We start from the raw sequence: 23,693 nt of genomic DNA on the forward strand, positions 1-23,693 counted from the left end.
TTTAAACGTGCTTTATCCTTTAAACATTAGAGATTTTGAAGGCTATACACGTTACGTTATGTGTTATTTGGAGTTCTGTAGGGAAAATGCACCTCTTTTAGCCGTGTGTGCATTGGTACGGACTTGTTGTCTGTCTGGGTCTTAGGTTATAAGCTGCTGTACCCTTGTTTGTCTGGTTGCTCAGATTGTTTAGCTCGGGCCGCATGGGCTCATTTAGTGGGTCCTCGTGTCCTTTCTCCCCCAGCATGTCCTTCCTTTCTGGTACCACAAGATGCCGAGGCTCGTCTTGTATCTTCCCTGCTTCACCCTGGACCCTGCCCTCTCCAGGGGGCTGGCTCCTGCCCTTGAAGAGGGATTGGAAACCCGGATCTGGGTGCTGCCTGCTGCCGTGCCCTCAGCTGACAGGCCCCGAATGCCTGTGTGGACAGTGTTGGTGTTGGCATGCATACCTGAATTAGGTTCATAAGTTTTTCGAGGGGTTTTTTTTTTTTTTGAACCAATTTCCAACTTAGGAAAAAGTTGCAAGTACAGTACAAAAGAGTTTTTTTTGTTTAAGAGTTGATTTTTTTAAATTAAAGTATAATTAATATATGTTATTAGTTTCAGGTGTACAGCATGTTGACTCAACAGTCGTGCACATCATCAGTGCTCACCACACACACATAGACTCCTAAATACAGAGAAGAAACTGGTGGTTGCAGAGCGGGAGGTGATGGGGCCTGGGCAAAATAGAGCCTTTTTTTAACCCACATACTGGAGTATGGTTTTCAAACAAACAAGGACATTTTCTGATATAAGCACAATATAGTCATCAGAATCAATCAATATCATGCCTTATTTCTGTCTAAACTTCAGGGTCCGTTTAAGACCCTCTTTTTATGTCTGGAGGTAAAGTCCTGTTGGTTTTTCCGCCAAACTCTGGAAGGTGTGGCCACTCCTCTGTTACTGTGGTCTTGCGTGGGCTGCGTGCCTGCGTCCTGACCATGAGGCAGGGCGGGTGTCCCCAGGGCTTCTCCAGTGGGGCTGCTGTGTCCCCTTTGTAGCTAGGACATGTTTCGTGGGAGGCTGTTCGTGTAAACACTCTGTTCCTCATCAGACTTCCATGGGCTCACAGCTTCTGCCTTCTTCAGTGGCCCCTAGGCCACTCCTGCCATCACTAAATGTGGTGTTCTGTTGTCACTGTCTGGGGCCGAGTCAGGCTGGCCTATGTGTTCTCTTGACAGGTCTCCATCATCCTGGGAGCGCCTCCCTTCTTCTCTTTCTCTAGGCAGCCCTGCTTCCTTGGCGTAGAGATGGTCAGGTCTCCTGGGGTGTTTCTGTTGGGCAGGTGCCCCATGCCTTTGGACCCTGCCCACGTGGCGGCCTCTGAGCCTGGTGCCAGAGCCTGGGGGCCCAACCCTGTGTGTCCCTCCTCCCCGGCCCCCGACTCCCCTGTTTCTTACCCTTGGCTGACAACAGGACAGAGCTTTAGTCAAGTGTTCATTTCCTGACGTTTCTTAAATTCATGACAGCTTTAAGGTCAGTGACGCATGTAGAAGCCTCTCCTTCACCAAATTGAGGTTGACTGACACGAGTGTATTGAGGATTGGTTTGTGGGAGAGACTAGATCTTTGTTTTGAATCTTCTGTTTTCCTCGAATGGAAAATTCATTTATGGACCTGTTTTTATCAGTAAATACATATATATATATAGCCAAACGTTAGAGATGAAGATTTTGGTGCTCTAAGGTCAAATTAGCAAGAAGAAATTTAGTTGAATGTATTTCTCTCTTCCAAGTTTAAATCAGTGTGTGGCCTTTACCCCAGCGGACGGCTGACTGTCCGCCAACCTGGAGAGAGGACACCACCTGCCGTACCCAAGGCCACCCTCCTCACCTGGTCTCCTCCCTCGTCCTTACGGTCCCTCCTTGGCCGTCACCCCCGGCCTTTGTAAAGTCTTCCAGATTTCAGGAATGTGCTGGTCCCCATTTTTAAGACAATCTTTATGGGGTTTTTTTGTAGTTGTTTATAGAAAATATACACATTTTAGAACTCGGGAAGATTAGTAAATGTGACTGGCCACATCACAAGAGGCTTGCCAGCACTCTGGTGGGAGGCAGGTGACCTGCTTGTCTGCGGAGATGGGCAGATACCTGGGGTTTCTTGCGTGGAGAGCCTCTCATGGTTTCAGGTCTTGAGGAGGTGGAGCTGGTTGAGGAGACGAAGTCAGGGAGAGGTGAGGGACTGCAGTTCATAGGACAAGTCCCCGAGGGCTTCAGGGCCAGGACACCAGTAAACAGTCTGGTCCATTTCCACTAAGAGAGTCTGTTCTACCTTCTGTATTTTGGGCTTGGGGACAGGCAGGTGACTGGCACACTGCACGGCCCCCTTTGGCTCCATGGCATGACCTCGGGTTGTGGGGGTGGGCTGAGTCTGAGGCCTCACATTTTGGAGGGCGTGGTGCGTGGAAGGTCCAGGAGGAGGGGTGAGGGTTGATGTGTGCCTCTGAGGCCCTGGGGTCGGCCCGGGAGGGGAGGCTGTGCGGCCCTGTGGGTGCCCAGCAGACGACTGTTACTGGACAGAACCGGTTCCGGCCTCAGGTTCGGCTGCTCACCTCTTGAAAATCAAAACTCGAGAGACAAGTGAGAGTGGTCAAGAAGAGGTCGCTGTATTCAGGAAGCTGGAAACCGGGAAGAGGGTGGACTAAAGTCTGGAAGGCCACCATCCTCGTCCAGGCCAAGCGGGAGGGTCTTAGAAGGGGACAGTGCAGGGAATGGGGAGGGGGCCGTGAGCAGGAGACACGGTGCCCATGTGGTCGGCTCTATGTCCACGGAACCCTGACAGACTTGCTGGCATCCGTGGCAGGTGTTTTCAAATGTGGTCGGGCGTTATCTCCTGGGTCTTTGCTGCCAACAGAACTAGCTTGTGCCCAAGATGCGTTTTTCCTCATTCATCATTTTAAAAGGAACATGGGGAGGGGTGCTGGGGAGGCGTTCGTGTCCCTTGGGCACACAGGGTGACAGAGTGGGGTGGCCACACAACACTGAGCAGGCCTTAGGCCGGTGCCGTCCACGTGCGTGTGCTCGAGACGGCGGACCTCCTGTTCTGCACATTTCATCACTACGTTTAGGGAACTTTGAATACAGGTGTAGCCAGATGTGCACAGAGCACAGTGCTTGCCACAGCCACTGTTGTCGTGCCTTTGTACACACTTGCTGTGTCTCGCATCGAGCCCTGACGCAGACCGTCGTCCCGCAGGCATGTGGCGTTTGTCACTGCCGACATCGACACTTCAAGGACTGAAACTTCACCTCTATTAAACACATCCAGCTGAACCTGAACACCGTACAGATGCAGCATCTACTGCTCATGTGCCTTGAAATTACCCTCGCTTGACCTTGACTTCCTCCTCGCACCACGTGATGTTCCTGCGAAGCGTGTAAGCTCTGCCCTGTGTCCCTGTCTCTGAGGTGGGGCAGGGCGGCCCCTGCTTTGGGGTTGCTGGGGCCGCGGGGCCTGAAGGTGGTGTGTGCTCGTGTAGACTGGTGCCTGGCACCTAGCAAGAACTTACGGGGTTCTCTTGGGGTTTTATTGAAAACACATGTCCTGATCTGCTGGACAGAACCTCCTGCTTTGCCTGTCGATGCACATTCCTGCGAGTAAATATTGATCGTTACCAAATTGCGTTCCACGCCACCTTGCTCCTGCGTTTGTCGACTTAGGTTTTAAGCTCTGAGAGAACTTCCTCAGCAGACAGGACTGGAAAGAGCCTTGTGTGGCACGCCACGGCTCTCTCTGCTCTTCTCGAGCTGCCCGTCAGAGGTCACAGGAGTCTGTCACCCCAGGTTATCTTTAGCGATCAGCGGCAACTTGACTGGGTCGTCCTTCAGGTTTGCCGAGTGCGGGGCTGGGTTGGGCTCTCGGGGAGACACAGGCCGGGGCCGTGGCGGCTGTGGCGGCCGTGCCTTGGCTCGGTGCCCCGGGGTTGTCACAGAGGCAGGGCATGTGGCAAGGTGAGTAAGGAGGAAGACCGTGGACACCTGGCGGTTCCCAAGCAGCTGGCACGGATGGTTGTTTCAGATTTAAAAATCAATTTCAGCCCTGGCTGCTCACACCAGGGCTGCCCCTGGGAGGTCAGCGTGTCCAAGGCTTGTGGGCACCGGTTCAGGAGGCCATGGCGTCAGTTCGGGTCCCGTGGGCCCCTTCCTGTCCCCTCCCCTGGCGCTTTCCTGCTGGTGCGGGAGCCTCTTCTCTGCACGTCTCACGCAACACTCGCTCTTCATCAGGAGTTGTGTCTTTTTTATTTGGACTAGAGTCTGCCTCCCTGGTATCCAGTCTTGAATTGAAATAAATAAATCTGTAAATTGGTGCTTAAAATGTCTTTTCAGGCTTTGAATACCTTACCAGAGTGAGTTGTATCAGAAATCACTGAGCAGCTGCTTTGCAGCCTGGCAAATGTGGTGTGCTATTCTAATCACTCTGAAAGCAAACATTGTGTTGAGCCCAGGTGATGAGACATGCATTCGTAGCTGGTGTCATGCAGCGCGCATAGAGACACTGGGGGAGAACTCTCGGTGCCCCCCGCCCAGCACGTGTCATCTGAGTGTCCTTAAAACCTGGATGCCAGGTTGTGCGTGTGACTGGTGACCGCTCCATCCTGACAGCAGACCCTCTCTGTCCACCTGTAGGTATATGGTGCAGTGGCCTGGAGCACGGATCCTGCGTCGCCAGGAGCTGGATGCCTTCCTGGCTCAGGCGCTGTCCCCCAAACTCTATGAGCCTGACCAGCTGCAGGAGCTCAAGGTAATGGACAAGCCTCATTCCTTGTGTTGGGAAGCGTTGCTTCGGAGTTCTGTCATGAGGGCTGACCTCACTGGGCAGGGCCGCTCAAAGCGCTAGGCTAGAAAACCGAGCCGCGGACTTGGGAGCCTTCAGGGCAAAGGCAGTATCCTTCCCGGTGACAGAAATGGTCAAGTCTACTTCTGTCCGATAGAGGTTTTCCCTTGTTACCAGGGGGCATTTACTCTTATTTTCACATCAGGAAGTAAACTTACTTTTGTTTCAGGTGGGGACCCTGAACCCCCGGGGGGGGGCTTGGTCTTCAGGATTTTCTCACATCTGGCCAGGATTCTTTTCTCATTTCGTTCTGTTGTTCCTAATAACAGCATTCGTTTTCTCTAAAAAATAGTCTTGGCCCTCCTCGATTATAAACCCCTTTAAAAAGCCACTTGAAGAACGGTGTTACACCATCATCCCTGTGCCCCTTTTACTTAGCATTTAACATCGTATTCCTTTTAATTTTTCCTTCCAGTAACTCCTTTTGTTCTTTATTGTTTTGGCAACGTTAATTTTCTCCAAGTGGTCCCCTGATTTTTCAGGGTGCTTATCTTTTCAGTGCACTTGGGTTAGTCGCTGTGTTCGCACGGCTGTACTTGCTTTCTGTAATGTCTGTACTAAACTTTAGAAAGTTTAAGACTTTCCAGAGTTAGCTAGATCATTGGATCTGCCTTTTCTTTTTAATGTACAGGTTTTTTTTTTCCTTTGACATAGTTTTTGTTTTGTTTTTTATTTTGTTTTTTTAATATTTGATTTGTAATCAAATAATCTCTTTTGACAAATTGCCTTCACTTTTAGATCTTTTTGCCATTCTTTACGAAGGCATTCTTTCCCTGCAGGGGTGCTCGAGGCTCACTTTATAGATTTCAGTATTCCACAGCTGGGGCCCAGTCAATGTCTGGTTCCCCTGAATTATTGAGTTCAATTCAGTAATTTGGTGTTGAGTGGCCCTCGACTGTGCAGAGCCCAGGTCATGTGTGGTCGCCCTAGGCTTCTGATGACTTCAACACAAGATGTAAATAAGACAACAAAACTTAGAACCCACCCCAAATTATACTCTTTACTTTGCAGATCAAGCTTTTCTGTTTGTTAGACAGAAATTATTTTCATTTGTAATGTTTTTGAATTTAAGTTTTCGTTCTAGAGTGTTTGGCTGGGTGTCCCCAGAAGGCTGGCCCTCAGGGCAGGCTCTCGCTCCCGTGCCCCCAGCTGGTGGTGCCAGCAGCTCTGTCTTGTCCCCAGCCTGTGCTCAGGGGTGTTGTGAATACTTTGACTAGCGTGTGGTACCATCCCTCTACCTCTACTTCCTGTTTCTCTTATTTAGATTATTACATCAGTATTGACATCCCAGTTCTGAAAATCAGACCGCCAGGTATCAGGTATGCCCACCAAGCCTTATTCACCATCAAGTTGCTTTTCCTCAAAGTTCATCTTCTCTCCCATATCCTTTTCATTTTGGATCAACATACAGGGTGTAACTTTTGAAAGACAGCCACACCCTAAGCTTTCATTTTGGTTCTTTTGAGGTCTTAGTGCTTTCATGGTTTTCTCCTGATCCTTCATCTGAAGCCAGGTGTTTCTAGGGCTGTGTTTAGAAAGAGCTATTTACGTGCAGTGACTTGAGGCCCGCCACTGTCCCTTCGGCTCTTTCTGGTCTGGAGGTCTGCCTTCCCTTCCAGGACGGCCTGCACCGCTGGCACTTCATCCATAAGCAGCCCAGATTCCGTAGAGCTAGAAGGGGGAAACAGCATTCACTGGGGGGAAAAGGTAGTTTTTTGTTTTTTTTTAAGATTGAGGATTCTCTCAGCTATCAGATTGAGAACTGATAAGAATAATGATTATTTAAATGCTACAGAAATCCCTAGGCAGAGCTGAGAGTCAAAATTCAGTGATAGAAAAGTAAATTTTTAAACTGCTTTTTCATTTAACCATTAAAATTTTTTGTATATCGAAAGCAAGGACGATGCTTTTCCATGAAACACCATTTCACTGTTTGGGATATAGTCAACTCTTGATTTTGGTGGTTGTCTTAGGGGACTCTGTCCAGTTTGTGGATTGCTCAGACCCTATTTTTCTTCTCCCATTTTTGTCCATTCTATGCTTTTTAGAATTAAGAGGAGAAGAAAAGAAAAAGACCCAATTCTGACTTTGGCCTCTCATTGGCTTTTGTGATGGGAGGTTTAGTGGGTGGGGAAAGATGTTGAAAGCATTAATTTAGAATGAGTTTGTAAGAGTGCCATCTTGTCTGTGCGCTCTTTCTGCCCGCCGTGACCGGGAACAGTTGGGTGTCTGGCATGGCTCCTTGCAGACGTGACAGGGATCAACGGCCCTTGTTTTCCCTGCTGTATTTTTTAGACACTTCTCCTAGGCTACCGCATGAAGGTAGTGGTGAGGGTCAATCAGCACTGACCCTGTGTTTGGAGGAAGGCGGAGGAAGGGTCGGGAGAGGGACGTTTGTACAGGCTCGTTTTTGTCTGGTTTCTTTCTCCCCTGCTCTTGGTGTCCCTATAATTGCTTTAAATTCTTGTGACAGTTTCACCTACTCAGTGCAGAATATGAAGATGGAGGAGGAGGCACTCTAAGACTGTGTCAGGCCCCTGTGGTACCTGAAAGAGTCAGGGTGCGAGCAGGTGAACATGGCCAGTCAAGCAAGGGTGGGGGGAGGTCTGCAGCCCAGCAGGGAGATGCCAGCGAGCAGCCTCACTGGCATGTGGTTCTTCAGGTAATTGCGCAGAGATTGAATTCCATATTTATATTTCCTGTAAAGTCAGAGAATTGTGTCACTTTCTCTGGTTGAGGAACTCTGGATACTGCTAACGATTTTCTCTTCCTGGGTGTGAGAGAGTGAGGCTGGGATGCGACTGTCACAGCCACTCCTGCGAGCAGGGGCTCAGAGGCCGGTGCTGCCGGAGACCGGTGTTAGGACCCGGAGCACTCTGTGACCCCGTGTCCCCCTCTGTGAAGTGGAGTGCTAGGAGCAGTGTGTGTATCGCACAGCGGTCGAGACGTAAATGAGAACACGCACGGGAAAATGCGCACAGCGGCACCCGATACATATGTGTCATGGTCCCTGGAGGTGTTACATAGCGTTATCTGTATAATTAGCATATAGGGAAAGAAATATACAACACTGTGTGAAGTAATTTAGAAAATTGTTTGGATGAGGCAAGATCTACACAGCAGTTGAGATTTTATTTACATTATTTAGACTGCTTTTATTTTGAGAATTTTTTCTGTGAAATTATGGTAGTTGTTATTAGTAAAACTAAATGACTCGACAGTCATTTTTGAAACCCATATAAACCGTTTAGAATAAGTCTGTTTAGAATAAGTAGATATGTGTGTGAGTGAGGCTGACTTCCCCACGCCTCCCGTCAACTCCCCAGGAGAGGGCTCCATGTCTGCCCGCCTGGGCTGCGGGGGCTCAGTCCTCCATGTGAGGGTTGGCGTGTGCACGTGGCCACCACTGGGAACCAGGCGCTGGCGGCCGCTTCCCCGGAAGGCTCTGCTGGGCTACGGGACAACACTGGGTGACAGAGCAGCCTCTGCACCTCCCCTGGCTTCCCCTTGGCCCGCTCGCTTCGAGGCCACGTTCCCGATGTCAGCTTTTCAGGAGGAGATGTACCCTGTCTCAGAGGAGAAGGGACTTTCCACTTCAAGTGAATTCTTTCTCCATTTTGTTCCTCTTTCCCTGTTTTCTGCTCATAAATATAAAAATGCACCCAGTCCCAACACGCAGCCCTGCTTGCCCTCAGCTGAGCACAGTGTCCCTCCCAGTGAGGCTGGGGTCTCAGGGAAGCGGCACCCAAAGCAGGGACTGGCGGGGGCTGGGCTGCGGGCACAGATAGGCTTCTCCAGGTTTGGAAAAATCAAAAAAACAGAGGTTGGAAAACAGTGGTAACTGATTATGGGAATGTTGGCACCGAGCACAAAACAGCAGACGCTCATAAATTTATCAGTATCTGGCACGGGAATGACCTTTTTCCTTTTTAATGGAAAGCCAGGGCATCCGCCACATGTAGGCATTGCTTAGGTGGGAGCCCTGTAAAGACTGCATTCTTGGGACACCATCACCTTAGAAACTAAGGATGCAGGGCAGGAAGACAGAAGCCAGGCAGTGAGAACTCGGCTCTGGATAATCCACAAACCAGGTCCTTCGTAGACAGACAATCAAGAGTTGACTGTATCTGTCAGTGTTCCTTGCCCAGCACGCCAGGCGCGAGCAGAGAGGTCTGTGCGTGCACACAGGAGGGCGGGAGCACCAGCCGGGGGAGCCAGGAGAGATAGTCTGCATGGTCCAGACATAGTGTTTTTGTTGTTGTGTTCTCCATTTATAAGCTATCCATTCCTCCCGAAACATTTGACAGTCTCATTAATGAGTTGCTATCTAAAACATTAACATATAAAATGGTGTAAACATGAAGTACAGGTTTTAGATTGAAATTATACTGAATACTTTTTTAATATAATAACTTGACAAATGCAGAATCTTACTAGAATGTTCCTTGTTATAATCTTTCTGTTCCTACGTCACCAGTGTGTACAATCTGCAGTGTGACTTGTTTTCACACGTGGATTGTGGACTTGCCACGTGCTAAGGAGACTGCTGACAATCTGATACCATGTTGTGCCCGCTGCCGCGCACCGTCCTGTGCGTGTACGACACTCTGCAGATTCCAAATTGAAATTAGTATGTTTATAAAGCAGCCTCTTAAATTTAAACTACTAAGTGACATAAAAAGTCTTTGTGTTCAGATAGGACAGCGCTAGGGTCAATGTGAGGTGGTAGTAGGTGTGCTTAGGGGGCGTTTGGTGGAGGGGTGTCCACGTTAACCGTGGAGAAGCGGGTACTGTAGTGCGCTTACTCCATGGAAATCACTTTTTTCCATTTAAAGATTGAGAACCTCGACCCCCGAGGCATTCAGCTGTCAGCTCTCTTCATGAGTGGTGTGGACATGGCCCTGTTTGCAAACGACGCGTGTGGCCAGCCGGTGCCCTGGGAGCACTGCTGTCCTTGGATGTATTTTGATGGGAAACTCTTCCAGTCCAAACTCCTCAAAGCAAGCCGGGAAAAGACCCCACTCATCGACCTCTGTGATGGTCAGGTCAGTTGCAGGAACGTCGGCGGGGGGCAGGGAGGAGCAGCCGGCTGCCTCGAACCAGGGTGAAGGAATGCGCACTGGCTGAGGAGCCCGGGCCCAGCCCCACGTGTGCCCAAGTGCCTGTGCAGGCCACAGGTGCCGAGCTCTGGGGGCACACGCGACATGCTGCACTCACCTGAGCACTAAGTCACCAGACACTGAACTTTGCTCCTGGTGGGGGACACATGGGGCTGGGTTCCTGCCGGCCTCTGGCCACATCTCTGTCAGCAGCTCAGTACGCGGCCTTGTTTTACGTGTGTTTCTGTTGCAAGACATCCGATGAACATATGTTGTCACTTCCTCCCATTGTCCTCGAGGCTGGCAGCACTGTAACAGCCTGAAACAAGCACACGTGACACACGCACTTACTCCACAAGGCACATCTCACAGCCTGGTACTTAGGGACACGAGCCAGCACTCGGCATGATGATCGGGCCCGTTTCAAACAGCAGAATCACCCACAGAAACACGAAAGCGTGGCACTAAGTAGACAGTGAACAGGACACTTGTTTACAGTGTAGAACCTGAAACAGGACAGCAGAGCCTCGGTGGTATCTCACCCCTCACCCCGCCCTGCACGGCTCTGCTGACAGCCGCGAGAATGCCACGAGCACTGATTTGGGGTTACACGTACATTTCAGCAATAGGGGAACCCACAAACGTGGAACTCATGAATAGGGAGGGACCATGCTTGTGTGAAAGCCTGGTTTAAGCATAAGGTGAAGTCAGCCGTCAGGCGATCTTGCCCCATTGCATGAGAGACGCTCACGTTTGCTTCAGGCTTCTAACTACGTATTCTCCCCGAGCTGCCCTGGCTCTCAAGTCAGGCTCAGTGTAAAGACAGATTCACGGGGTTTTTCACTTGCTCAGATCGGTGAATCGGTTGCTCTATGTATTTATGTATTTATTAACAAAAGCCACTCCAGGTGAATGTTGAAGGTGTTTTTTTCACGGTGAATTTGACGCACACGAGCGGGTGGTGTTGCTGTCTGTGCACTGCACAGCACATGCCAGGCCAAGCACTCAGTCCGCGGCACTGTCTGTGCTGCAGTGTGACCCGTTTGGACTCAGCTGTTGGTTTCCAGAACCAAAACTACACTTTCGATTAAGAACCCCTGTAGTAAAAGGTTCTCACCTGGAAATAAGCCAAGAAAGCCGGGGTTTAAGTTGTTGCTTGTCTATGGGATCAAGGTCATGGGAGCGAGAGGGGTCTGTTCCTTGTTTGTATTTTTGGTCTTGCTTGCTTTCCGTACAAAGTGTGGCTACGCGTGTGTGACTGTGACTTGCAGGAAAGTGTGCAGACGCGTCCTGCCAGTTGGCGAGTCTCACTTTTCCCTGTCCCAATTCGAGTGAAGCCTTGTGAACCAAGTTTTCACGTGCCGGCACTTGACTTGCAGGCCGAGCAAGCTGCCAAGGTGGAAAAGATGCGACAGAGCATCCTGGAAGGGCTGAACCTCTCCCGGCAGAGCCACCCACTTCCCTTCCCACCGCCCGCAGCGCTGCCTTTCTACCCTGCCTCCGTGTACCCCCGGCACTTTGGGCCCGTCCCCCCGGCTCAGGGCCGAGGGCGGGGCTTTGCAGGTGAGTGTGTAGGCGCTGTCGGGAGGGACCACCGGTGTGTGGGGGACAGGTGCTCGCACTACGTGCACCACGTGTAGCCCTTGTGGTGGTCTGTGTCTTGCTGTGCTGGGCCTTGTAATTAATCGTCAGGCTTATGGTGAAGTTTGCAGCACCAGCTCTTCAGGATAGACAAGCGCAGACTCAGCTCCCGAAGCCATGTTGGGGAAGGGAGTGAGGGAAATACAGAAGCTATTGCAGAGACCAGGTTTTACGGTCGGTCGGCTCACGCCTGGGGGGGCCAGAGGAGTCTTCTCTGCCAAGGCCACCCGACCCCCGGGCCAGTGGCTGAGCCCCCGTGGTTGACACTTCAGGGTTGTTCCAGTGCTGGCCAGAGGGGCTGGGGGACCCCTCCCTGGCAGCTGATGGTGTGGGAGCAGCAGCTGAAGGAGACGGGGTCACTCTGCCCAGAGGCCCACCGGCGGCTCCCCCCGAACCCACTCCTCATGGCTTCTCCGTCTTTCTCCACCCGGGTCCCACAGGAGTCTGTGGCTTTGGAGGCCCCTATGGGGAGACTGTAGCGACAGGCGCTTACCGTGCCTTCCGAGTGGCAACGGCAGCGGGACACTGCGGAGCCTTCTCTGGCGGTGACAGCAGCAGGACTAGCAAGTCGCAGGGTGGTAATTATGCCATGCCTTCTCCTAGAGCTTCGCTGCCCCGCCTGGCCCCCCTCTGCTGTCCTGGCCCAACACCGCATCCTTTCTGCTAGGCCCGCTCCCAGCCCTGTCCGTCCCCAGGTCTCTGCCTTGCAGTGGGGCCGTCGGGTGTCCATGCGGCCCTCGGCCAGCCCCAACATCGCCGCCTGTGGCTGCCTGATGGTGCCTGTTTGCGGGCTGCTCCCCCTGCAAGACAGGACTAGCTGGCGTAGAAGGGTCTGAGGCCGCAGCAGAGCTCCTGGCACAAAAACTTTCCATGGACTGTTTCATAGGAAACATTTTTAAAGAAAGCTCTAATACCACATATATAAATGAGTTTATTTTAAATTCCCTTTGCTTCTCTTCTTGTATGTGTTAGTCTTACAAGAGAGAAAAAAGTCTTAACATTTAGTTTTGAAATAACGTCTTGTGATTTTGCTGTAATTAGAGCCTGTGACTCGTAGCTTTGTCACATGTCCTGTATTTCGGGACTGCAGAGTTAGACCCGGCCGTCCCATCCACATTACAGGGCTCTTCAGATACATTTTCGTGTAACTTGAGGATAGGCAAGTCTTCCTCTCCTGCCCAGGAATGTTTTTCCAGCTCAGCTCCTTGGGGCTGGAGGGAGACCTCTTCCGGAGCAGTAAAGACTCATAGGCCAGCGCAGCCTCCCCCAACCCCCGCAAGGGGCTCTGGGGCCATTTTCTCCCCCTTGCAGGCCCTGCATGCCCCTCTCCTGCCTCCCACCGGCGCTTTTCTTCCTGCCCACGCAAAGTGCAGTGACGCGTGTTCTCTGCTTCACCATTGACTTCAGCTCCTTGTACCTCTTGTCTGGACGCTCACATCAGCGTGCAGTTGGGTTACACCTCTGGGTGGGGTGGTGGCTGTGGACACTGTGGGGTCAGAAGCAGTTTCTTAAGCTGAAATGGCAAGAGGAACCTGCTTCATTACTTCCCCCAAACTGTGTCTGGAGCCCAGCTCTGCGCTGCCCAGTGGAGTCAGCGCCCGCCATTGTGGCTCTCGAGCATTTGGGCGGTGCTCGTCCAAGCTGAGCTGGGCCCTAAACACAAGATGCACATCCAGTATGGAAAACAGAATACGAAATATCTAATTAATAGTTTTTATATTGATTACGTATTACTATTTTGGATATATTGGGTCGAATAAAACATATTATCAAAACCTATTTCATCCGTTTTTACAAGTCTTCAGTGTGGCTATTAGGAATGTGAGGCTTGTCCTAGATCTGGTTGTCGGGCAGAGCTGTCTGGCAGCTAATTGTCATGTTGAAAACCTGAATGATGGAGAGTGTGTTAGAATCCATTCCATCTGCCAGGAAATAAGCTTGAAGTTCTTTTCTGTTTGTTTTTTATCAGAAGTTATGCTATCAGTTAATTATTTGAGAGTTTTCTTAGTTAAGTCAGAAAACCTTAGAAAATGTGGGCTCTACGTAGCTAATAGAAGTTAGTGAATACAAGGGATATTTGTGACCCCACGTGAGGGAATTCTAATTTAACAATACAATGAGAAATAACAGCCACATTTACTGGTTAACTTCTGTAATGTTTGGTGAAGGCAGGACACTCAGAAGCAGTTACCCAAAGAGAAAACATTTCTGAGTTTGCAGGTGGTCCGCCTTGGTGGTGGAGGCCGCGTGCCGTGAGCACCCAGTGGCAACACTTTATTGAACCTGTTTCCATCTAAAAGCCATGCAGTCTACATTTGTATCTCGTTTCAGTTACGAGTTCAGTGAATAGCCAAGACATTTGCTTACTCTCAGGTTTATTTTTAACAACAGTTAAAACCATTAAAATCAAATGTGCGCATAGATACTTTATGTAATAAATAAAAAGTCTTCACAAAACAAGGGAAGAGGGCTTTATGTGAAATATAGACCACAGTTGAAAAGAAATTACTTGCTTGTTTCTTTTTGCTATTTTTAATTGTGTGATTGTCAAGATTTGTTTTGTCTATGTTTTATGCAGGAATCCAGCCTATACCTTCTCAGGGAGGGAAGCTAGAAATAGCTGGCACTGTGGTCGGCCACTGGGCTGGGAGCAGACGGGGCCGTGGGGGCCGCGGGCCTTTCCCCCTACAGGTAGTTTCTGTTGGAGGACCAGCAAGAGGGTAAGTTCTGAAAATGTATTTGTATTAATAAGAAAACAGCCCCTTCTTTCAATTATGACTTTACTAGGAACATTTTTTTTTTTTAATATTTTATTTATTTATTTGACAGAGAGAGCCAGCGAGAGAGGGAACACAGGCAGGGGGAATGGGAGAGGAAGAAGCAGGCTCCTAGCGGAGGAGCCTGATGTGGGGGCTCGATCCCAGAATGCCAGGATCACGCCCTGAGCCAAAGGCAGACGCTTAACCACTGTGTCACCCAGGCGCCCCTACTAGGATATCACTAGATACATTCTTTGATGTCACTGTTTGTGGTTACATAGGATTTTGTCATATAGAGTATTATGTAGTTATTTCAACCATTATTAAATAATTATCTACACTTTATTCAGTTAACTGTTTTTCAGTATTTAAAAAAAGTATCACTTTTGAAGTGTACTGTTTTTCAAATTGAATGTACTGGATATGGACCAAAACAAGAAGATTGACTTCTTGTAATGTTGGAATAAATCTGTGGTGTGACCATGATTTAATAGACGGTGGTACCATGTGAGATCGACATCATTTTAAATGTTTCAGCTCTCCAACAGATTCGAGCCTGTGTGCTTCTGTCCTCTTTTATCCATTCAGGCGTCCAAGGGGAGTGATTTCTACCCCGGTGATCAGAACGTTTGGAAGAGGCGGACGGTACTACGGCAGAGGCTATAAAAACCAGGGTGTGATTCAGGTAATCCACAGCTCAGGGCGGCACCGTGGCTCTCCGAGGGCCCGGTCTTCCGGGTTCGTCCTTTGGTGCCTGTGTCCAGACGGGGGTGCTGGGGTGTTTCTGCCACGTGCATCTGCCACAGTGGTAGTGCGAGGTGCTTGCTGGCTGTGACTCCTCAGCCCAGTTGGGCTGGCGGTGGGGTCGGTGCTGAAGAGTATGGTCTCCTGGTCACAGCTGCACGGAGAATGTTCCAGGGCTGTTAGTGGCGTTTTTGTCCTAAAACATTCTTCAGGTAAATAGCAGTTAGGGTTTAAGGCGAAAACTGGTATCTTTTTCTTCTCCTGGACCGTCTCGACTAGCTCTTCCCCTGAAAGGCTCAGCCTGTGAGGGGACAGAGTCGTGTAGCTGTCTCCGTGAAAGAGCTGGAGTTTCCTTCCGCTTTGGGTATTACCACTTTAGAACCTGGATCCCGATGAATTTCCGCTTGAGAAGGATCTTTTAGAAATGGCAGTGAGCCTACTTCTGGAGCTACGACATTGAATCGAAGTGTGCGTTTCTGTCCGTGCTACACGTGCAAACCTCAAGACTGTCCTGTGACTCATGTACTCATAACCCACACACGGAAATTTAATTGGCCAAGAGAGACTAAAATGCCTGCCTTTACCAGCTGACCTCAGCATCTTAAAAACTTGTTTTTGTTTTTTTTTTTTTAAAGATTTATTTTATTTTAGAGAGAGAGTGGGGGGGGGCAGAGGGAGAGAGAGAATCTCAAGCCGACTCCCTTCTGAGCACGGAGCCCAATGCAGGGCTCGACCGCAGGACCTGAGCCAAAACCAAGAGTCAGACACTCAACCGACTGTACCACCAGGTGCCCCAGAAACTTCTGTTTTGATGAAACACATCTAGCAAGTCAGGTACAAAGGCAGCCCCCTCCCTAGAAGCGGGGCCCAGGCAGCCCCTCTGCAGTGTAGCATCCCTGGGGTGGGGGGTATGCTCCGCTCACTTTGGCCCCCCAGCCCCACCCCAACCTTCCTCTGCCTTCAGAGATGCCCAGCTGAGCAGAAGACACTCAGACTCTGAACAGGTTTACGAGAGGGAGGGGAGCCCGCCCTTGCTGTGCTCCAGCCCAGAGCCTGTCCTGTGCAGACCGCCCTCGTGGTGCTGTCGGCCCTACTGGTTATGGGGCCTTCGGTATGAAGTGCAGACAGCCGTGTGGCGTGGCCTCTTCCTCGTCTCCGTGGCGTGCTCGTATTCTTCAGAGACCCTGGATCTGCTGGCTTCCCTCCCTCCCCGCCTGTTTCCTTCACTTTGTGGAAGGACGGACAGTGCCGCTCATCGTCCAGTCTTCCTGCCTCTGGCCAGGCATGTGCTGAAGGGGCGGCCCCCTGTGACCCAGCCGCCTCTTTCTGGCGTCCTGGTAGTGGGTCTGGGTGCCATGCCCGTCTTGGGTCTGTCCCACTGACAAGACTGAGGTTGACCTGTGTGCTTCTGTCAGGGGCACACGAGTCTTCGTGGTAGGACCTGTTGTACTGATGTGCCCCTGACCGGATCCATTCATGCACTGGAAATTGCAGAAGGAAGATACTCTTGTTCCATCATTTCTTTTCGTTATTTACTGGTATATTTTTATAAAGAGATGATTCTTCCCCTTGCCTCCTATTTGGTACCTATGACAGCCCCTGCAGGACAGAAACTTTGCCCGCCCCGGCCGTGGGCTCTTTGTGTGGCGTCTGGTCTGTGGCGGCTTCCTTTGCGGGCATTGCCTGGCCCAGCAGAACCACCACATTTCTCTTAGTTCCTTGGGGTCCCCAGGACCACAGTCTCGGTGCCCGTGGACCCTGACACCTCACTGTTCCTCATGTTCTGTGCACACAGCTGCGCACACAGTCCTGTTTCCTCGTGCAGAAATAGACACGTGACATGCCTGTTTTTTAATGTATTTTTTTAAGATAACAGTCCTCATGAATTCACACTGATGTTTCTAATTTAAACCGAGGGCTTTTACTTATAGGACTTCTGTTGAATCTCTCATGTTATGTCTACATGTGGATCTCTTCCTTTCCTCACCCCAAATCACTGTTTCTGGGCTTTTCCTGTGAATAGAGCTAGAGCAAGTACGGGTACACGCATGTATCTTGCACACAGACACGCACACTGCCCACGCTGCCACGCACTCCGGTGTGCAGTGTGCACACAGACACACACGTGTATGCTGCTGCTTTTCTTCAGTGAAATACCTCAGGAGTTTATATTGACTCTTCTGATTCAAATTTAAGACTTTGGGACTTTGACCTAAATTTTGCTGTTGGTATCTATGTGTCTTTTCTTGCACCCTGAGAACCCAGGGGTGATTAAGTTAGAGTGCTCCCGGACTTGTCATTGGCTTCGTCGCAGCTGCTCGCACAGTGGCTCAGTCCCCCAGCTCTCACATTTCTGACGGTAGCTGTGCTGTTACCGATTGTGTTGTCCCAACCCACAGCCTTGACCTGCTACCCCACCCATGCCTCATTTGCCTGGCTCCTGTGGATGCGTGTCCTCTGCCCGCCCACGGTGTCCCTCTAGGCTCTCCTCAGCGGACCCCAGGAAGGACCTAATGGGAACGAGGGGATGTTTGAAAGCCCTTTGCTTTCCTAACAGTCGAAAGTGGTGGTTCTTCCCCGCCTCAGGTGTCTCATGCACGTTCTTTCATTTTCTTCTGTCATAAAACTTTGCGTCAAGGACTGAAAGTAAAAGAATTGTCTTTCCCTTGGAAGTCATTTGTGGTTTTGGCCCAGATGCCCAGATTGTTCTCGTTTCTCTGCCAAGGTGTAGTGATACACCCCACTGCTGGTCGTTCGGGGTTGGTGCACTCCGCACACAATTGTACTCTTCCAAAATGCAGCCTCAGATCTTGTCTTACATCAGAAAGTTTTCTTGGATTACTGGTTTTTCATTTCTGTTGTTTTTCCTTGCCTGGTTCTCATCTCTGGCGCTCCTGTTGAGCTCGTCCTGTGTCTGTCGCCAGCATTTGGCATGTTCTCCACTCCCTTTGAGGTCTTCTTTTGCGGTGGAGCTCACTAACTGTGCAGTTCACCTGCTTCAGGTGGACAGTGGAGTCTGTTCTTACTGTCATGCAGCAGCACTGCTAATTCCAGAACATTCACCACCCCAAGGAGAAACCCCTTACTCCGGAGTGGCCACCTCCCAGCCCCTGACAGCCACGGATCTGCTTTCCATGTCTGTGGCCTTGCTCTGTGTGCGTGTCCTGTAGGTGCCCTGTTGTGGCAGGCACCAGCACGTCATTGCCTCGTGTTGCTGCGTGATGCCCCACTGTGGAGACGGGGCACATTTGTCTGTCCGTTTATCAGTTGATGGACATTTAGGCTGTTTTCACTTTTTTGGCTATTATGAGTAATGCTGCTGTGAGCATCTGTGTATCGGTTCGGGTTTTCCCCAGCTTTATTGAGATGTAATCAGCATATACCATTGCGTTAGTCCCAGGTGTACCACGTAACGATTCGATACTCCTGTATATTGCAGAGTGGTCGCCACAGTAAGTCTAGTTAATCTGCATCACCTCGAAGAGTTACAACAATGTATTTTCTCGTGATGGGAACTTTTGAGATCTCTCTTAGCAGCTTTCAGGCATGCAGTAGAGTGTTGTTCACTGCAGGCATTGCCTTCAGGTGTTTGTGCGGACACACGTTTCATTCCTCTGGGAGTGAATTCCCGGGTCCGGTGGTCGTTCTGCGTTCACGCGCTTGAGGAACTGCCAGGCGCTGCACGGCGGCTGCATGCTTTTCCATTCCCGCCAGCCGTGCGTGAGGCCTGGGTTTCTCCTCGCCCTCGCCAGCTCCTCTTGTTGTTTGTCTTTGAGTTTAGCTGTCGGGCTGGGTATCTCGTTGTGGTTTGATTTGCGTTTCCCTCCCTTTGTTTCTTTCCGATTTTAAGCTTTCCTTCCTTTTCGCCATCTTCGTGTGTAACGATGTTCATTTGCTGTCCTGTTTCCCCAGTCGGGTCTTATTTCGGAGCAGTCTTTGTTTCTCCATTTCCCACCGCGCCTCCAGGCTTTCCTTCGTCTGCTCTGTGCCTCTCCTCTGTGCCCTCTGGCCTCTTCTGCTGCCCGCAGGGGCACGGTTCCTTCCCCGGTCTTCCTGTTGCTCATTTTAGGTGACATCAGTGTTGTTGCGCCTCGAGAAGCACAGATGATGAAGGGCAGCTGGCCTCCAGAGGGTTTCTGGCCCATCTCTCTCGTTCGTGTTGCTGCTGCCCAGGCGGGTCGAGTGTCAGTGGGGCAGAGGAGGCAGTGCTGCCCTGTGCTCGGGGTGCCCTTCGTGGGGGGAGGGTGCCTCATAGTAGCCAAGGCTTAGGGGAAGAATCGGCTGTAGAGAGAGGGAATGTCTGTTTCTGAACAGGCATAGTCATGACTGCTTTCGGGCTCCCTCCCCTGGCATGCTCTGTACCTGCCTCCATGGTCTCCAGAGAGCGACTGTGGGGAGTTCCCAGTAAGCCAGTTCCCTGGCGGGGCCTGTGGGCGTCCTTGAGGTGGCGGCCGCACCAGCCCCAGCGACGCTGCTGAAGGTGTTTGTGTAGTGCAAGCGGACTCTTCCCCCAGAGAGTGAGGGCTCGGAGGTTTGAGCGCATGTACTTGGAAATCTTTGATGTTCTTTTTTTCCCCGCTTCGCCCTCTTGTACTTTTGTATTAATTATCTTTCTCAAGTTTCCAACAAAATGACAGTAGTATTGACTTACGGAAAAGTTCACATTCATGTTTCTGAACTCTGGGATTGAACACTAAAGTGAGAAGACCCGTGGGAATTGAGCCCACAGGGGAACCAAGCCAGGAACCACTGGTGTGTGAGAGAGTGTGCCAGAGGCGAGGGCGATGGGCACCTCCAGCCCCACTTGGCTGAGCAGGAAGGGCCTTTATTGTCAACCAGGTGGACACCTTGGTTTTCAGAGTAGGGAAGACTGGAGACCAGACACACTGCCGTCTGGGGTTGAAAGGGAAGGAACTAGACCTGGAAGATCTGTAGGCGGCTTTCTGGTCCTGGGTCTCAGTTTCTTCACTGAAAAATGACCGTTTGAAGGCAAAGAACGTTAATGTTTTCTTCAGCAATGAGTCTGCCTCTGACCGTGGTTCTCAGCCCTGGTGATATTGCCCCCTAAGGGCTATTGGCTTTTTTCAGGGACACTGTTGATCACCACAGCTCAGCCTGCAAGTACTTCTGGCTTCTAATGGGCAGAGGCCAGTGATGCCCACCACTTTGCAGCACACAAGACAGCCCATGACAGAAAGAGCAGGTCCAAAATGTCATGGTGCCAGGCTGAGAAATCCACGGTCTAAGATGTAAGCACCTGGAAGATCGTGGGCTGTTTTCCTTGTCTTTTACCGAGAGGTCTTGTCTTTCAGGACATGAGCTGTGAATCACTCTAAAAGTTCATATTTTTTCCAGAATTACTTTTAAATCTGTTAAGAGGAGCAGAGAGACCCGTTCTGAAGAGATAAGTCACAAGCATATGGAGCAATTGTCAGCTTAGACTTATTTCTTGTTGGGCTGTCCAGAGAGAACTTAGGTTTGCCTCTTCCTTCCCAGTAGAAATGGGCCTCCCACAGACCGTGACAGGCAGACGTGTGAGTTGGTTAACATGTAGGGAAGTTGTAGTCTGAAATTTCAGAGGGATTTATTGAGGGGTGGTGTTAAGGTAGAACTGGTGCTATCCAGAAGGATTAGGTAGAGCTCCTCAAGTGGGGTCTCCTGCATGGTCAGGATATTAACTACAGAGGAGTGCAGGGAAGGGGCCCCAGGACGAACCTGCTGGGACAAGCTTCTGCCAGCGGCAGGCCATTCAGAAGCAAGACAGAGTGTGTTAGAGTGTAGACTACAGAGGCCACAGACGAGAGAGAGCATGGAGTGTGGACAGTGTAGACTGTAGAGTGTGTAGGGTGTGCAGACTACGCGAGTACAGACGGGAGAGTGTGCAGGCGTATCGAGCAGATAAGGAGTATATGCACTCTGGCACTCAGGTGCTAGAGAACGTAGGCTCAAGTGTAGAGGACATAGAGCACGTGGGCTATAAAGCTGTACAGCGTATGGACTATAAAGTATATACACAGATTGTGGGGGACGTGGACCGGAGTGTATGGAGAGGAGAGACTGCGCAGGTGCACAGGGAGTACCGACAGTACGGACTGTACAGTCCACAGAGTATGTAAGAGCAGAGAGGACACACCGTGAGGAGCACAGCCAGCCGTGGATTCTGCTGTTCAATTGGAAGCGAGCGGTGTCAGGCCTGGGTAGGCGTTCCTTCTCTCCCACTGTTTATCCAGGCTGCTTTATTGCTTGTTGTCCTTCATTTTGACCAGGGCAAGCCTCCTTATGCTGCTTCCGCAGAAGAAGTGGCCAAAGAGCTGAAGTCCAGATCCGGGGAATCCAAGTCATCCGCCGTGTCTTCAGATGGGTCCCTGGCTGAAAACGGAGCAGTGGCTGAGGAGAAGCCTGCTCCCCAGATGAACGGGAGCGCGGGCGACGCCAGGGCCCCCAGCCACTCGGAAAGTGCCTTGAACAATGACTCTAAGACGTGCAATACAAATCCTCACTTAAATGCACTAAGTACAGACAGTGCTTGCCGCAGAGCTGATGCTCTGGAGGCCGCTGTCTTAAAGAAAGAAGAGTAAACTTATTTTTATAGAGGGTGAAGGATGCTGGAAGGGTAGGATTCAGGAATATCTGGAGAGAAAGAGAGCCTACAGTTATGTACATTTTTTCCTTTCCGTAAGAGAAAAATGAGGACTTTGGAAATTCGGATCCCTCTTTGATATCAGAGATTTAAACAACACATTTTTAGTTTTAACCAGTTGTAGTCAAAATGCTACAATAAAACAAAAAGAGAGAAAGAAAATGAAGAGCATTTGACTCCCACACTTAAAATGAAGTACACACAAAGTTTAAACTGGTTATGACAAAAGCCTATAGTTGTGTTTCTTGAACTATAAAGAAAACAAATTTTGGCAGTCTTTAAGTATATATAGCTTAAAATATCATTTTTAGCATTTGGCACCATATGTATGCCATTATTTTTGATTTTGCATTACTGTTCACAAGAAAGCTTTGTCTAAGGCTTTGATTTTATGATTATGAAAGAAATAAGGCACACCACGGTTTTTCTTTCTTACTTAAATCTCATCACTGTTGATGTGGTTCTTTTGTGTTAAAAAAAAAGTGCAACTATCAAAACTAAAAAATTATAGAGTAATATTGCCGTTCTGCTGATTTTAAATATGCAGTACATCATACTTACTTTACAAGCAAGTTAAATGGAGATAAAGTTGAAATCATAGAAGATGCAAATGACCTTTCAAAATCAACACAATGTGTTCTGAAACTTTTCGTGACTTAATACCATGCATCTGTGATCAATGAACTATGTGGTTTTGATCGGACGTAGACCATTAGTGCTACTACTTGAGCTAACCTTCTGCATGGTTCATAATTTTTAAAGTGTGTAGTTAATATTATGCATGTTATTGTCCTTCCATTCTTACCAGTATGTGCCCATTTGCAAAACAAAATGCTAATAATCAGTAATAGTCCTATAAAAGATGTTAACTCTGTTTAGTCATTGACTGATCTTGCTCTAACCTTAAAATTTTGTGATTATTGACCTCTGTTGCATTTATTCTAAAAACCCCCCCAAAATTATCTAGCTGTTTCAAATATCAACATTACCCTGGTGTATTCACTGCTGTATGCATTATTGTTCTTTGTTGCTGTTTTATGCCTTCATATTAGCAAAATATGAAATTCTGTGAAAAACAAAAAAAATCCCTTTGATCTTAAAAAAAAAAAACAAAAAAAACAACCCCCCCTTCTGTAGCAGGAAACAAATTGCTTGTTCTCGAGAACTTTCCCATCAAGAATTTAGTAGAAGCAGGTATACTTATATCATTTTGATGTTTTTGTTACTGTTTCCAAACAATGTACTTTGAAATCAGAATCACTTCTTATTCGTTTTCATATAATTCTCCTGATGCTCTTCATCACACATTAGTGATCAGAAATGAGATGTAATTCCCCAATCCCTGCCCGCGAGACCTGAGTAGGATCTTACTGTAAGTTGAAGGGAGTTCTGCCCTAACTCATGGATTGTGCAAGAATGAACTGCTGTTGGGTCTGACTGATTGTAGGTGGGTTGTGGCGTGCTGTACCGAAGGCTATTGAATGCAACTTACAATGCTTAATAAAAATCTTTATTCTTTTAGTATAAACACGGCGTGGCTTCCAGATTCGGCCCGGGACTGCGGCGGGGGCGCCCGGGGCTCGGGGAGGGTGGGGGACTCGGCGGGGTCCGTGGCGGCCTCGAGCCCCGCTGACCACACGCACACCCGGCCCAGTCCTCGGACAGCTCCTCGGACCGCACGCGCTCGGAGACCAAGCAGAGCGCACTGAGTGCTGCTGCACGTCAGCCTTCATCGGGGCTCCCTCCGCCGGCCCTGCCCACCTGCCGCTGTGGCGTCTGTTTTCTGGGTCGCGCAGCCGGCAGCGCTGGGGACAAGCCTGCCGCGGGGCTCCCGGGACGCGGGCCACACCCCCCGGAATTTCCAGTCGGAGGACCTGCGCGCTTCCGGCCTGTGCGTAGGGGCGGGGCCTGAGCCGCTTCCGGCCTGGTCTCGGGT

General features: G+C 49.9%; 1 protein-coding gene across 2 annotated transcripts in view; it reads left to right on the top strand.

The window, feature by feature from the left end:
- Positions 1-23,285, top strand: part of FAM120A (family with sequence similarity 120A) — a 94,397-nt gene extending 71,112 nt beyond the window's left edge. Inside the window, exons 12-18 of one of the 2 annotated variants that reach the window (XM_048218331.2) lie at positions 4,667-4,781; positions 9,710-9,919; positions 11,353-11,536; positions 12,055-12,189; positions 14,193-14,334; positions 14,962-15,058; positions 21,384-23,285. In XM_048218331.2, the coding sequence (XP_048074288.1) occupies positions 4,667-4,781; positions 9,710-9,919; positions 11,353-11,536; positions 12,055-12,189; positions 14,193-14,334; positions 14,962-15,058; positions 21,384-21,695 (1,195 nt within the window). In that variant the 3' untranslated portion in view covers positions 21,696-23,285. Of the gene's footprint in view, positions 1-4,666; positions 4,782-9,709; positions 9,920-11,352; positions 11,537-12,054; positions 12,193-14,192; positions 14,335-14,961; positions 15,059-21,383 lie in introns of both variants that reach the window. The other variant, XM_044391236.3, reaches the window with a different exon arrangement.
- The last annotated feature ends 408 nt before the right edge of the window (positions 23,286-23,693 follow it).

Source organism: Ursus arctos, unplaced genomic scaffold, assembly GCF_023065955.2.
Source record: "Ursus arctos isolate Adak ecotype North America unplaced genomic scaffold, UrsArc2.0 scaffold_33, whole genome shotgun sequence".
Taxonomy (NCBI): Eukaryota; Metazoa; Chordata; class Mammalia; order Carnivora; family Ursidae; genus Ursus; species Ursus arctos.